Source organism: Scyliorhinus torazame, chromosome 27 (genome assembly GCF_047496885.1).
Source record: "Scyliorhinus torazame isolate Kashiwa2021f chromosome 27, sScyTor2.1, whole genome shotgun sequence".
Classification (NCBI taxonomy): domain Eukaryota; kingdom Metazoa; phylum Chordata; class Chondrichthyes; order Carcharhiniformes; family Scyliorhinidae; genus Scyliorhinus; species Scyliorhinus torazame.
The window spans coordinates 8,481,480-8,494,587 of NC_092733.1; the positions used below are offsets into that span (position 1 = coordinate 8,481,480).

At 44.6% G+C, this 13,108-nt stretch overlaps 1 protein-coding gene across 1 annotated transcript in view; it reads right to left on the reverse strand.

Moving 5' to 3' along the window:
* LOC140403182 (hepatic lectin-like) overlaps positions 1-13,108 on the reverse strand; it is a 31,421-nt gene that overhangs the window by 11,774 nt on the left and 6,539 nt on the right. Inside the window, exons 2-6 of the mRNA XM_072490907.1 lie at positions 12,889-12,990; positions 12,462-12,536; positions 11,475-11,546; positions 4,077-4,154; positions 2,272-2,423 (exon numbers count right to left, since the gene is read on the reverse strand). Of these exons, the coding sequence (XP_072347008.1) occupies positions 2,272-2,423; positions 4,077-4,154; positions 11,475-11,546; positions 12,462-12,536; positions 12,889-12,990 (479 nt within the window). The remainder of the gene's footprint in view (positions 1-2,271; positions 2,424-4,076; positions 4,155-11,474; positions 11,547-12,461; positions 12,537-12,888; positions 12,991-13,108) is intronic.

A 13,108-nucleotide genomic window follows, 5' to 3' on the forward strand; every position in this document is an offset into this window, starting at 1 on the left:
GAATTGCATAGTTGGAGTGAATTTGGGGTATACACGGAAGTACCGGATAGGGGACAAAGAGCTCTATCCCACAGATAGATTTGCACAGAAAAGGTTCTTCCGGATGGAACTTATAAGGCAAAGGCCAGGCTTGTGGCAAGGGGATTTGAAGAAAATTTAGAAGATCAGGATTTAAGGGTAGATTCACCGACAGCAGGAAAGGTTATTTTAAAGATCTTCTTGGCTCTATTAGCCACAAAGGCATGGGAATGCAAATCTATAGATATAAAAGCTGCCTTTTTGCAGGGGCATCAGCTCCAGAGAGGCATTTTTCTCCGTCCTCCTAAAGAAGCAGCTAACATAGAAGGGTACTCTGGAAGTTGAACAAATGTGTATATGGATTAAATGATGCATCTAGAATCTGGTATTTTTCGGTAAGGTCAGTTTTGTTAAAGTTAGGCTGTTGCCAGTTGAAAGCAGATCCTGCAATGTTTACTGGCACTATAAAGGAAATCTTTCTGGCATTTTTATGATGCAGGTCGATGATTTTTTGTGGGGTGGGACTAGTGATTTTGAAGCTATTGTAATCTCTGGTTTGAGGAAAGAATTCAGGGTTGGAAGTCAGGCTTCCGGTGCATTTAAATATATTGGACTGGAAATTGGACAGACTAAGTTAGGGGCAACTTTACGTCAGCAATCTTATTTGGAAAGCATTACCCCAATAGCAATTAGTCGTGACCGAGTTTCACAAAAAGACGCAATGGTTTCAAAGATAGAAAAAGAGCAACTGCGAAGTTTAATTGGGCAACTGAACTGGTTAGGTAGACAGACTAGACCGGACATAAGTTTTGATGTCTTAGAGTTGAGTACAAAAATGAATGATCCCAAAGTGGAAGACATAATAAGAGCAAATAAAGCGTTGGCCAAACTTAAAATGCAGGAGTGTGTTTCAAAGTTCCCGCTTTTAGGTGACCTTAAGCACTTGAAACTCATAGTTTATAGTGATGCGTCCTACGCAAATTTATGTGATGGGGTTTCAAGCGCAGGAGGTTTTATAATTTTCCTTTTGGGGAACAATGGTAAATGTTGCCCACTTGTGTGGGAAACAAAGAAAATAAGGAGAGTGGTAAAAAGCACTTTGGCTGCTGAGACGCTAAGCCTTGTAGAGGCGGTGGATATGGCCTTTTATATAAGTATGATATTGACAGAAATTTTGGGATTAGGGGATTTGGGTAATATACCTATTGACTGTCACATTGACAATAAATCCCTGTGGGAAAATGTGCACTCTACAAAAAAATGTCAATGAATAGAGGTTACGGATAGACATCGCAAGTTTGAAGCAGATGTTGGACAGAGGGGAAATAACAAAAATTAAATGGGTCGACAGGAGCTATCAACTGTCGGACTGTTTTACAAAAAGCGGGGCGAGTTCACAGAAACTTTTGGATATTGTTAATGAAAGGCGCTTGTTTCTGTGACTTTTTTTTTCTTTCTCGTCCAAACAAAAAAAAAGGGGGGGGTGAAATCATGTGTGTTTTTGGGTTTCTTGAAATTTTGTTTTCACCTAATTATTTTTTTTCTCCAAGGAAGGGGAGACTGTTAAGTAATGGGTTAAGAGACATTGCAATTAGTTGTCTCATTATGTTAAGTATCCATTAATTGACACTGATATGTAAAGGGGCTTCAGGTGGCCTCTGTCAGGTGGTGTGTTGTTAAGAGTTTTGTGCAGAGGCTGTGGAAGTGAAATAAATGGTGTTTGGTGAAAAGGAACAAGAACTTTAGACTCTTCATATCACAGGAACTAAAACGGCTAACACCAATGTCTCTCTGACTCTAAAACCATCTCCATTATTTCTTGAAGAATATTAGCGTTCTGAACAAATTGCCACCTGCAACAAAGGAATTCTCAGTACCCATTCCCAGAACTCTGTTCTGCCGTCATTCTGCCCATCTCCAACATCCCATTCCTCAGGACCCTCCCTCACTCTGCCCAACTCCTTTCAACCCCCACATTCTGCCAACGCCACACTATCCGCATCTCATCCCCTTTGTTGCCACAGCCATAGCTTGTATAGGGACAGGAGGAGGCCATTCAACCCCTCAAGCATGTTCCGCCATTCAATCAGATAACAACTGGTGTACATCTTGAGCCCACCCACCTTCCTTGATTCTGTAATCGTTACCATCTTTGCCTAACAGTTAGCAGCCTGAGTCAGTCCTGGAAAATCTCCGCAACCCAACCTCAAACAGACAATTGAAACAGTGCTCGCCATGTACACTTAAATTCACCTGCTCTTCAATGGTATTAATGACGAGAAGATTGGACTTTAGGATGGAACAGTAAGTCTTGCTCGAGCTCCATGAGCCTTTGTTAGTTGAGAAGAAGTAACAGCTGCCATTGAATGATATCCATTTGAGACGACATTGAAGGTTCTGGCACTCTGAAAAACAATTAACGTTTACCTGGAACACTGAGAGGCCAAGCCATATATTTTATCAAACTAACACAATGCAGCAGAAGCAAATTTCAGTCAACCACAGTTTTGAAGATTTAGACGGGTTCCACATTGTTCCAAACTATTAATGATTTCCCACAAATTCTGACCTCTTGCACATTCCACATTTCTGTCACTTCACCAATAGCCACCATGCCAGAGTCTCATTATGTATGCTTTGATATGAGCCAAGATCAATGAAGACCATCAGGGGCTCTGATTTGACAACTGAAGTGAGTTGTCCATTTTGCTTCATCTTTTTTATTTTTCTAAATTTTATTAAGGCATTTATAAATTTTTTAACAACAATTTCAAGAGTAAAAACAACAAAATAAGCGCGGTGGCGCAGTGGGTTAGCATTGCTGCCTCTCGGCGCTGAGGTCCCAGGTTCGATCCTGGCTCTGGGTCACTGTCCGTGTGGAGTTTGCACATTCTCCCCGTGTTTGCGTGGGTCTCACCCCCACAACCCAAAGATGTGCAGGCTAGGTGGATTGGCCGCGCTAAATTGCCCCTTAGTTCGAAAAAATGAATCGGGTACTCTTAAAAAAAAACAACAAAATAAATAACACCCACCCAACCAACAACCATACCCAGCCAACGTGGTTTACATAAAAAGTTCCCTAGTCCCTCTCCCCCACTTACTAATCCCGCCTCAACTATCCCTCCCTACCTCCCTTAACCCCCTCATTTTTTGTATCTGCTGGCAGCTTAATTTTCCCCAAAGAAGTCGATCAATGGCTGCCACCTCCGGGTGAACCCTAATGTCAATCCTCTCAGGGCAAACTTGACTTTCTCCAGCCTGAGAAACTCGGCCATGTCGCTAACCCATACCCCCGATTTCGGGGGCTCCGAGTCCCTCCACGCCAATAAGATCCGTCTCCGGGCTACCAGGGAGGCAAAGACCAAAATATCAGCCTCTCTCGCCCCTTGTACTCCCAGGTCTTCTGACACAACACATTTTGCTTCATCTTTAAGTGGTTATAATAAGTTGTTCATTCTGTGATCTCTTTTGTCAATGTCTCGATATTTATTTGGGCAAGATTTAAGATTTGCAAAGTGCTTGAAATCTCTGTTATTGCTACAACAGAATCTATCTGAACTAGTTCCACCCTTGGATCTGACATGCCCATTAGAAACACCAGCTGTGATTGTACCATCAAGGGGACAATGGGGGCTGGTTGTGGGGGGGGGGGGGGGGGGGGGTGGTGGTGCAGTAAGTTGGTATGAGTTCACATAGGTTCGCATGGAAGGTGCCAAGGGGGGTGGGTGGCGAGGTGAGGGGTTGTAGGCTCGAGGGCGTGAAATCTAATAACTCAACTGGGACAAAGTCTTTGAGAGCCGAGGCGACCCTTCTCGTCATCAGTCCACTTTGGAACTCACTTGCCAGAACCGCCCAACTCAAAGGCAAGAGGGTTACTCATGAACCTCAGCTAATTCAGAAGGAAAGGCGTCAAATTTTGAAGAAGGTCCAGAGGGGTTCACTAGAATGAACATGCTTCCCTCACACCCATTTAACCAAACAGATTATTATTTAATCATTCTGGTTTTGATCAACAGACCATTGCTTTATTTAAGTGCACTAATCTTCAGATAACTTACCAGGTCTTTGGAATGTTTCCAGTTTTTGGGATATTATGTTTTGCAAGGAAGTAATCTTCTTCGAAAGCTCTGCCATAACTGAACAGCAAGGGGAAATAAAGAGTAGATCATAAGGATTGATGGACACTTAGACATACACACACTAACATGTGCATACACAGCAACACATACACACATATTGACATACAAACACTCTCCCCTAAAGACACACACACTCACTCACAAATATGCGTGCGTACACACATGTACACACTATACCACACTCAAATTCTCACAAACACACTTGCACTCACGCTAATATACACAGACACATACACAGACATACTCCGACACACACACGCACTCTCACACACAACACGCACAATCAGACACTCACCTGCACACTCACACTCTCAGGCACGCCCAAAAATACGTTCTCTAACATGCAAACACTAATTCTCTATCCCCTACAGAAACACACACACACAAACCTACACCAATACACACACCCGCACACACTCACCCACTAATACACCCGCACACACACTAATACACACACGCACTAATGCATCTGCACACACACTAATACACAGACACACTCACATACACCAATACATACACACACTAATACACCCGCACATACACCAATACACACACACACACAAACAAACACCAATACACACACCCACACACACTCACTCACTAATACACCCACACACACTAATCCACAGACACACTCACATACACCAATACACACACACACACTCACTAATACACCCACACACACTAATACACAGCCACACTCACATAAACAATATTTAAATACATAGACAAACACTAAGGCTTGGATTTTCACCCAATGGAGAGTCTCTCCGACATTGCAAAAATCATGGAAATGGCTGAAAATCCGAAGTCCTGCTCTGCACCTGACAGTTCCTATATTGACAGGGGACTGGAGTTGGACCAGGGTTCACGCATGTTCAATTTGCAGAGGCAGCCAGCCATTTACATCACTAGCTGCCTCTACTGAAGTGGAATTGTGGAAGGACAGGAGTGTGGAAACAGGAGTATACAGAGTGAAACAGGTAAGAAGAGGTCTGAATTTTCTGAATTCTTATGGATAGTCTGGGTACCCCTTTGGGAGAGCTTAAATACCTTTCGGGATTGTTAATAATGAACACAATTATGCACTTTTTACGCACAAGCATTTTGGAACTGTCAAGCTGTCAAAGAGGTGTCCAGCTATCCAGGAACTGTCCAGCAGCCCAGGAGCTGCCCAGCTGTCAAGGAAACTTCCAGCTGTCAAGGAACTGTTAAGGGGTAGTTGTAGAAGCCAGGTATTTCGAATACAACTAGTATAGGTGATAGCTGTTTAAGTACTCATTTTTAAAATGAGAATTTCAGCACACATAAATTCAGGACTTCAATATGATACATGAAACAGCATAAAATTCCATTATAAGATTATAACAGCACAGTTGCAAGACAATTTGACACTGCTTGTGCTAATTGTCAAGGACAAGGACTGAGTTCCATGGCAACGAGGTGGCAAGAGTCCAATGCAGTTTGTAAGAGCATTGAATCATATATATTTTACTCAATCTTTCTCGATATGAAGTCTCAATTGTTACATTAGCCAAGCCAGCTTACAACCAGTCTATTGCTGGTAAAGATTAGCAGAATATCACATTCCATAACATGTAGACATGAAACAATTAAAAAGCTGATGTTGCACATTGAAGATGGACGGCTTGCCATCAAATCAAATGTGTTTGAGTCTAACCCAAACCAATTAGGATTATATTGGGGTGTGATTAGATGACTTAAGACAGATATGAAAGTGTATAACTGAAAAGTTTCCGCCCACCATTTTAGTGTTGTCTTTGGGGGTGTTGTGCTGTGTTGTCTTGTGTGTTGTCTGTCCTTAATTTCTGTCTTTGTGTTGTGCTGTCTTTCTGTTAGTTTAGGATATGTCTTTTGGGGGTTCTGTCAGTCTGTTAGTCTGTGTCAGTGATGTAATGCACTTTTGACTTTGAGTTTGAATTTAGCTGAAGATTAGCTCTCTCTCTCTCTTCATGTTTCATTGCCAGACTTTGACCTTTTAAAAGTTACTTTCGAGCTGTCTGCCTAAGCAAAAAAAATAATGTCTGTAATTCTCTGAAAGCTTCGAATTGTCTACGAATTGCCTTTTAAATGACTTTCAAATTGTAATCAAGCAACTACAAATAAAACAATTCTTTTTGGCACCTGAGAAGTTTTAACTGCAAATTTCTGCTGAGTCCCAGTATTTGCAAAGTGCTACTGGTAACCGTATAGTGGAAATGATATAAATTCCTTCAACTTTACACAGTCGAATAATACAAGGAATCGAACAACTTGGCATAGTCCAGAAATATTACAAATCTTACAACTTGTCGTATTGCACCAGGACTTTGATTCATCAACTAAGCTTCCCCCAAACTTGGCGTAGTTCAACAGGCTAAGATCCCATCAATTAAAGATTCTTACCCATCAAATCTGTCAAAGCCATTCAGGAAGTGTCAAACTTGTAACAGTTATCCAGGGAATGTCAAAGCTGTCAATGAAATGTCCAAGGATACTAGGTGCATTGGCTTGGAGGGGTTAAGATCAAAGGGTGATGGGTGGAAAACATGGGTTGGCATATCTTGGCACTATGTGAGCTGTTGCTCTTTTTAACCTTAGTCTATTTGCTCTGATTACGCCACCTTTGCTCATGAGTCGCCAGGTATCTTTATGATACCGCCACGTGGTTCAAGTTCAGGTTATGATTAATAATACAGCACACCGCTTAGTAAGGATTAAAACAACGGTCATTTATTGTATACAACAAGCAATATTAATACCCTAATACTACTTTCTATATAATAAACCTATCACTACTGGCCAATACTTAACTTAGGAAGAGCCCACCAGGTCAGGGAAACGAATGGCTTGTCCAATCAGATCTGGCCCGCGGGATTCAAAAGGCTGCTACAGGTCGGTGGCTGGGTGTCTCTACCGGATAGCGATCGCTGGATTCAAACTTACTGTTGCCGGTTGCTGTTCTTGCGAAGGTCTCGAGCAGGCGAAGAGGAGAGAGAGAGAGATCTGAACTTGGACCCTCACTTTTATAGGGCCCAGGGGCTTCCCGCCTCCCGGGGCGGCCTTTGACCCTGAGTCCCAAGTGATTGGATCTGTCCCCAATCTCTGGGGTCGATGTGTCCAATGGTGAGGCGATTCCTCGATCGGGGGGTGGTCGCTCACCTGGGCTAACTTCCCAGAGCCGAATATGCCATACTGTCTGCAGCTGCCTGCTTGTGTCTTCTTAGCTGTTTTTCCCAGCAGTCTTTCGGGTTAGCCATTTTAAACTGGGTTTTGGCCAGATTAATCGGAACGCAGCCATTTTACGTGGCTACAGAGCATAGCAGGTATGGGGGAATAGGGTGGGGAAAGGGAGCATTAAGTTCACAAAGGTTGGCATGGTTAGGGCAAAAGGATAATGTGGGGGGTGGGGGGGCAGCGATGATGGGGGAGGGCTGGAGGGATTTCTTTTGTTTTATTATTATTAGTCATTTATGTAAACCCTGCCGGGACAATCTCAGTAATGGTCACCATGAAATTGTTATAAAAACCCACCTGGGGTCAACCAATGCCCTTTAGGGAAGGAAATCTGCCCGCCTTACCCGGTCTGGCCTCCATGTGATTCCAGACCCAACGGCGGCGTGGTGGACTCTGAACCACCCTCTGTGATGGCCGAGCGAGGCGCGCAGCTCAAGGGCAATTAGGGATGGGCAAGGAATGCTGACTCAGCCAGCGACGGCCACATTCCGCGTGAGAATTTAAAAATGGCAGCCTTCTTCACGAGACACACACACACACCTCCAGATTCAAAAACGCAGATCATGCTGTCGGGCCTTGGAAAGATTTGTGCTTTTACAAGCGGTGGTTTTTGAGGACACTGTAAAGGCTTCTATCTGTCTTTGTTTATTTCTCTCCCTTTCTCTCACTCTTTCTCTCTCTCTCTCTCTCTCTCTCGCTCTCTCGCTCAATTCTTTTTGTCTATTATGTTCCCTTGGCCGCAGAAAAATACTTTTCACTGTACTTCCGTACATGTGATAATCAATCAATCAATCAATCTCTCTCTCTCCCTCTCGCTCTCACGCTCTCTCTCTCTCGCCTGACAATCATCTTTCCTGCAAGTGGTTGGGGTGAGGATTGAGAGCTGCTGCCACCTGCAGGGCATTGGCCCACACTCCATACTCGCCGTGAAACGATAAATTAAATGCACTTGGCCTGCCCGAGACTGATGTCTCGAATCGGGCCAAAGGCTCTCTCTCCAACCCCTGCCTTGCATTTGAAAGATTATCAGAAATTAGTTTAAGGATTGAAGATTAGAATGTGTGAAGGTAGGATTGAATGTTTTATAATTCATTTTATGAGATGTGTGCGTCGCTGGCTAGACCAGCATTTATTGCCCGTCCCTAATTGCTCCTTGAGAAGGTGGGGGTGAGCCGCCTTCTTGAACCACTGCCGTCCCTGAGGTGTAGGTACACCCACTGTGCTATTAGGGAGGGGGTTGCAGGTTTTGTCCCAGCGACAATGAAGGAACGGCGATACATTTCCAAGTCAGGGTGGTGAGTGACTTGGAGGGGAACCTCCAGGGGGTGGGCTTCCCAGGTATCTGCTGCTCTTGTCCTTCTGGATGGTCGTAGGCATGGGTTTGGAAGGTGCTGCCTAAGGAATCATAGAATTTACAGTGCAGAAGGAGGCCATTCGGCCCATCGAGTCTGCACCGGCCCTTGGAAAGAGCACCCCACCTAAGCCCACACCCCCACCCTATCCCCATTACCCAGTAACCCCACCCAACCTTTTTGGACACGAAGGGCAATTGTAGTGTGGTCAATACACCTAACCTGCACGTCTTTGCACTGTGGGAGGAAACCGGAGCACCCGGAGGGAACCCACGCACACACGAGGAGAATGTTCAGACTCCGCAGAGACAGTGACCCAGCGGGGAATCGAACCTGGGACCCTAGAGCTGTGAAGCAACTGTGCTAACCACTGTGCTACCGCGCTGCCCTAACGGAACCTTGGTGAGTTACTGCAGTGCATCTTGTAGATGGTACACACGGCTGCTACAGTGCGTCGGTGGTGGAGGGTTTGAATGTTTGTGGAAGGGAGAGCAATCAAGCAGGGCTGCTTTGTCCTGGATGGTGTTGAGCTCCTTGAGTGTTGTTGGAGCTGCGCTCATCCAGGCAAATGGAGAGTATTCCATCACAGTCCTGACTTGGGCCTTATAGATAATGGACAGGCTTTGGCGGGATCAGGGGGTGAGTTAGTCGCTGTAGAATTCCGAGCCTTTGACCTGCCCTGGTAGCCACAGTATTAATATGGCTAGGTCCTGTCCAGTTTCTGATCAATGGTAACCCCCAGGATGTTGATAGTGGGGATTCAGCGATGGTGATGCCATTGAATGTCAAGGGGCAGTGTTAGATCCTCTCTTGTAGGAGATGGTCATTGCCTGGTACCTGTGGGCGTGAATGTAACTTGCCACTTGTCAGCCCAAGCCTGGACATTGCCCAGGTCTTGCTGCATTTGGACACGGATTGCTTCATTATCTGAGGAGTCGCTAATGGTGCTGAACATTGTGCAGGCACCCGCAGACATTCTTACTTCTGACCTAATGATGGAAGGAAGATCATTGATGAAGCAACTGAAGATGGTTGGGGCCGAGGACACTACCCTGAGGAACTCCTTCAGTGATGTCCTGGGACTGATATGATGGCACAGTGGTTAGTCCTGCTGCCTCATAGCACCAGGGACCCAGGTTCAATTCCAACCTTGGGTGACTGTACTTTCTCCCCATGTCTGCGTGGGTTTCTTCCGGGTGCTCCTGTTACTTACCACAGTCCAAAGATGTGCAGGGTAGGTGGATTGGCCATGCTACATTGCCCTTTAAGGTTCAAAGATGTATATCTTTGAAGTGGTTATTGGGAGAGGGCGGGGGAGTGCGCTTTGGTGGAGTGCTCTTTCAGAGGTCAATGCAGACTCGAAAGGCCAACTGGCCTCCTTCAGCACTGTAAGGATGCTATAATTCTATGACCTCCAATCACCACAACCATATTCCTTTGTGCCAGGTATCCAGGTATGACTCCAACCAGCAGAGAGGTTTCCCCCTGATTCCCATTGACTCCAGTTTAGCTCGGGCTCCTTGATGCCACACTCTGTCAAATGCTGCCTTGATGTGGAGGGCAGTCACTCTCACCTCACCTCCGGCATTCAGTCTTTTGTCCTTGTTTGAACCAAAGCTGTATTGAGGTCAGGAGCTGAGTGACCCTGGCGAAACCCAAACTGAGCATCCGTGAGCAGGTTATTGCCGAGTAAGTGTTGCTTGATAGCTCCTGGTGATGACTCTTTCATCACTTTGCTGATGATGGAGAGTAGACCAATGGGACGGTAATTGGCTGGGCTGGATTTGTCCTGTTTCTTGTGTCCAGGACAGACCCGGCAATTTTCCACATTGTCGGGTAGATGCCAGTGTTGTAGCTGCACTGGAACAGCGTGGCTAGGGGTGTGGCAAGTTCTGGATACTGTTCAGAAGACAATTTGCGTAATTAAATATATTGAATGGATCAGTGATGCATCCTACCCCAAGATATCTTGGTGATATCTTTGTGGCATCATTGTGATATCTTGGTGAATCCTTGGTAATATCTTGGTGATAGCTTAGTGACATCTTGGTGATACCATGCTGATATTTTGGTGATATGTTGGTGATAGCCTGATGATATCTTGGTGATATCATGGTGATATCTTGGTGATACCATGGTGATACTTTGGTGATATGTTGGTGATATCCTGGTGATATTTTGGTGATATCATGGTGATATCTTGTTAATATCATGGTGATATTTTGGTGATATCTTGGTGATATCATGGTGATATCTTGGTGATATCTTGGTGATATCATGGTGACATTTTGCTGAAATCTTGGTGATATCATGGTGATATTATGGTGACATCTTGGTGATATCATGGTGATATCTTGGTGATATTTTGGTCATATCTTGGTGATATCATGGTGATATCTTGGTGATATCTTTGTGACATCATTGTGACATCATTGTGATATCTTGGTGATATGAAAATGAAATGAAAAATGAAAATGAAATGAAATGAAAATCACTTATTGTCACAAGTCGGCTTCAAATGAAGTTACTGTGAAAAGCCCCTAGTCGCCACATTCCGGCGCCTGTTCGGGGTGGCTGGTATGGGAATTGAACCGTGCTGCTGGCCTGCCTTGGTCTGCTTTAAAAGCCAGCGATTTAGCCCTGTGCTAAACAGCCCCTGACATCTGCTCCTGAGTCTCGTATCAGCCTTTCTGATATTGCCATTAAATTGATCCAATATCCCACTCACCTGTCGCTCCCATCTCTGTCACCTTAACTTGAATAAGTTGCGCAAAGTCCTCCAGATCTGCTTTCTGTGAAACTAAAACGTGAGAAATGGACTTAGTCTTCAAGCCAAGATGAGAATTTTTTTTTAAAATTACCTCCTAATGTTTTCTTCTGTGATTTACAAACTGGGAGAAAATGAATGCCACCAGCTCCCAGGAAAGAATTCATAACAGAATTTTAACCAACGCCAGCGATTTGGTAGAAGAGCCCCCTCCCCCCCCCCCCGCCCCCCACACACCCTCAGGCCCCACAGTGGTGGAGTGACGGAAATTTGGTGACGTGTGAGAGGTCGGAATTGGAGAGATTACAAAAAGTTGTTGCACTATCATTGGACACCTCTGTCCTCAGTATCCATCTCTGCATCCCCAATCCCTTGCTGCCCCCCAAGTACACACTCTCTATATTTCCTGCCTCCTTGTCTTTAACCCCCCTAACGTCTGATCTTTTGTTCCCATCCGTCTTCTGTTCAATTAAGCTGTCTGACATAAAGATGTTTCGCCATTACTGTGGGAGGTTACAATCATGGGACTTCGGAAATTTGTCTCAAAGTCAAATCAGGGTTCGAGTTCAAGTCCCACCTTGACAATCTATGAAATTAAATGGGGTATTTTCCAGACGTTATGACCGGTAAAAAGCCAGCCAGTCGCTGCTGCTCAGGTACGTGACCCTGAGCAAGACTAATCCTAGGTTAATGTCCTCTGAAGTGACCTAAGTCAGTTGTTTGAAAATAAATCTAAAGACACACAAACCCTTGGGGTAATACAGGACGTGTGATAAATGCGGACTTGTCATTGCAGTCTAAGAACAGAGGATAAATAGTTGTTAGAGTTCTGAGTAATTAGCTGCTAACCTAACTGGCGTTCTAATCATTTGTCCTTTACTCTGAATTCTTGGGTTTTTACAGGTGAAACTCTCCCAATGACATTGATTTCACAGAGACTGCACTCACCGTTATTCAGTGCGTGAGAGACTTGCACCTGGGACTGCGACTGAAACTCCTCCACTGTCTCATTGGTCTCTGAACCTGGGAAATCAGCAAGAACTTAGTCGCAAAGTTTAATTTAGCAGCCGAGAGATTGTAAATCGAATTCTCCGAAACTCAATAACTAACAGCAAACACTTCAAATTGTGACAATCAATGCAACCTTCTGAAAAGTGGGAATGGTGAACAGATTCATATCTTTAACAAGTTTGATTTTGGGGGAAGCCCATCTTCACCGTATGGACTCCAACGATTGAAGAGGAAAACCCATCACTATCTTCTCCAGGGCAACCCCGGGGAAGAGACAATGACTGTCCCCCATTGCAATGCTGCCCATATCCCAAGGATCGATTCAAAGAAAGCCAACGTGGACATGAAGTGTGCGGTTACTTACATTTAATGACTCCAGTGACCAGGAGAATAAGGAAGACACCGAGAAGGATACAGATTAGGACCATCAACACCTTTGCAGAGAAGATCGACTTAAATCGGCTACCTGAGATTTCAAACAGGGTGCTGATTAGAATGGCGTATTAAATGTGACCAAAATCTTCAAGGTGATGAGTAAACATAATTGCTGAAAATTTAACTCATGGCTTCCGGTGGTGGCCATG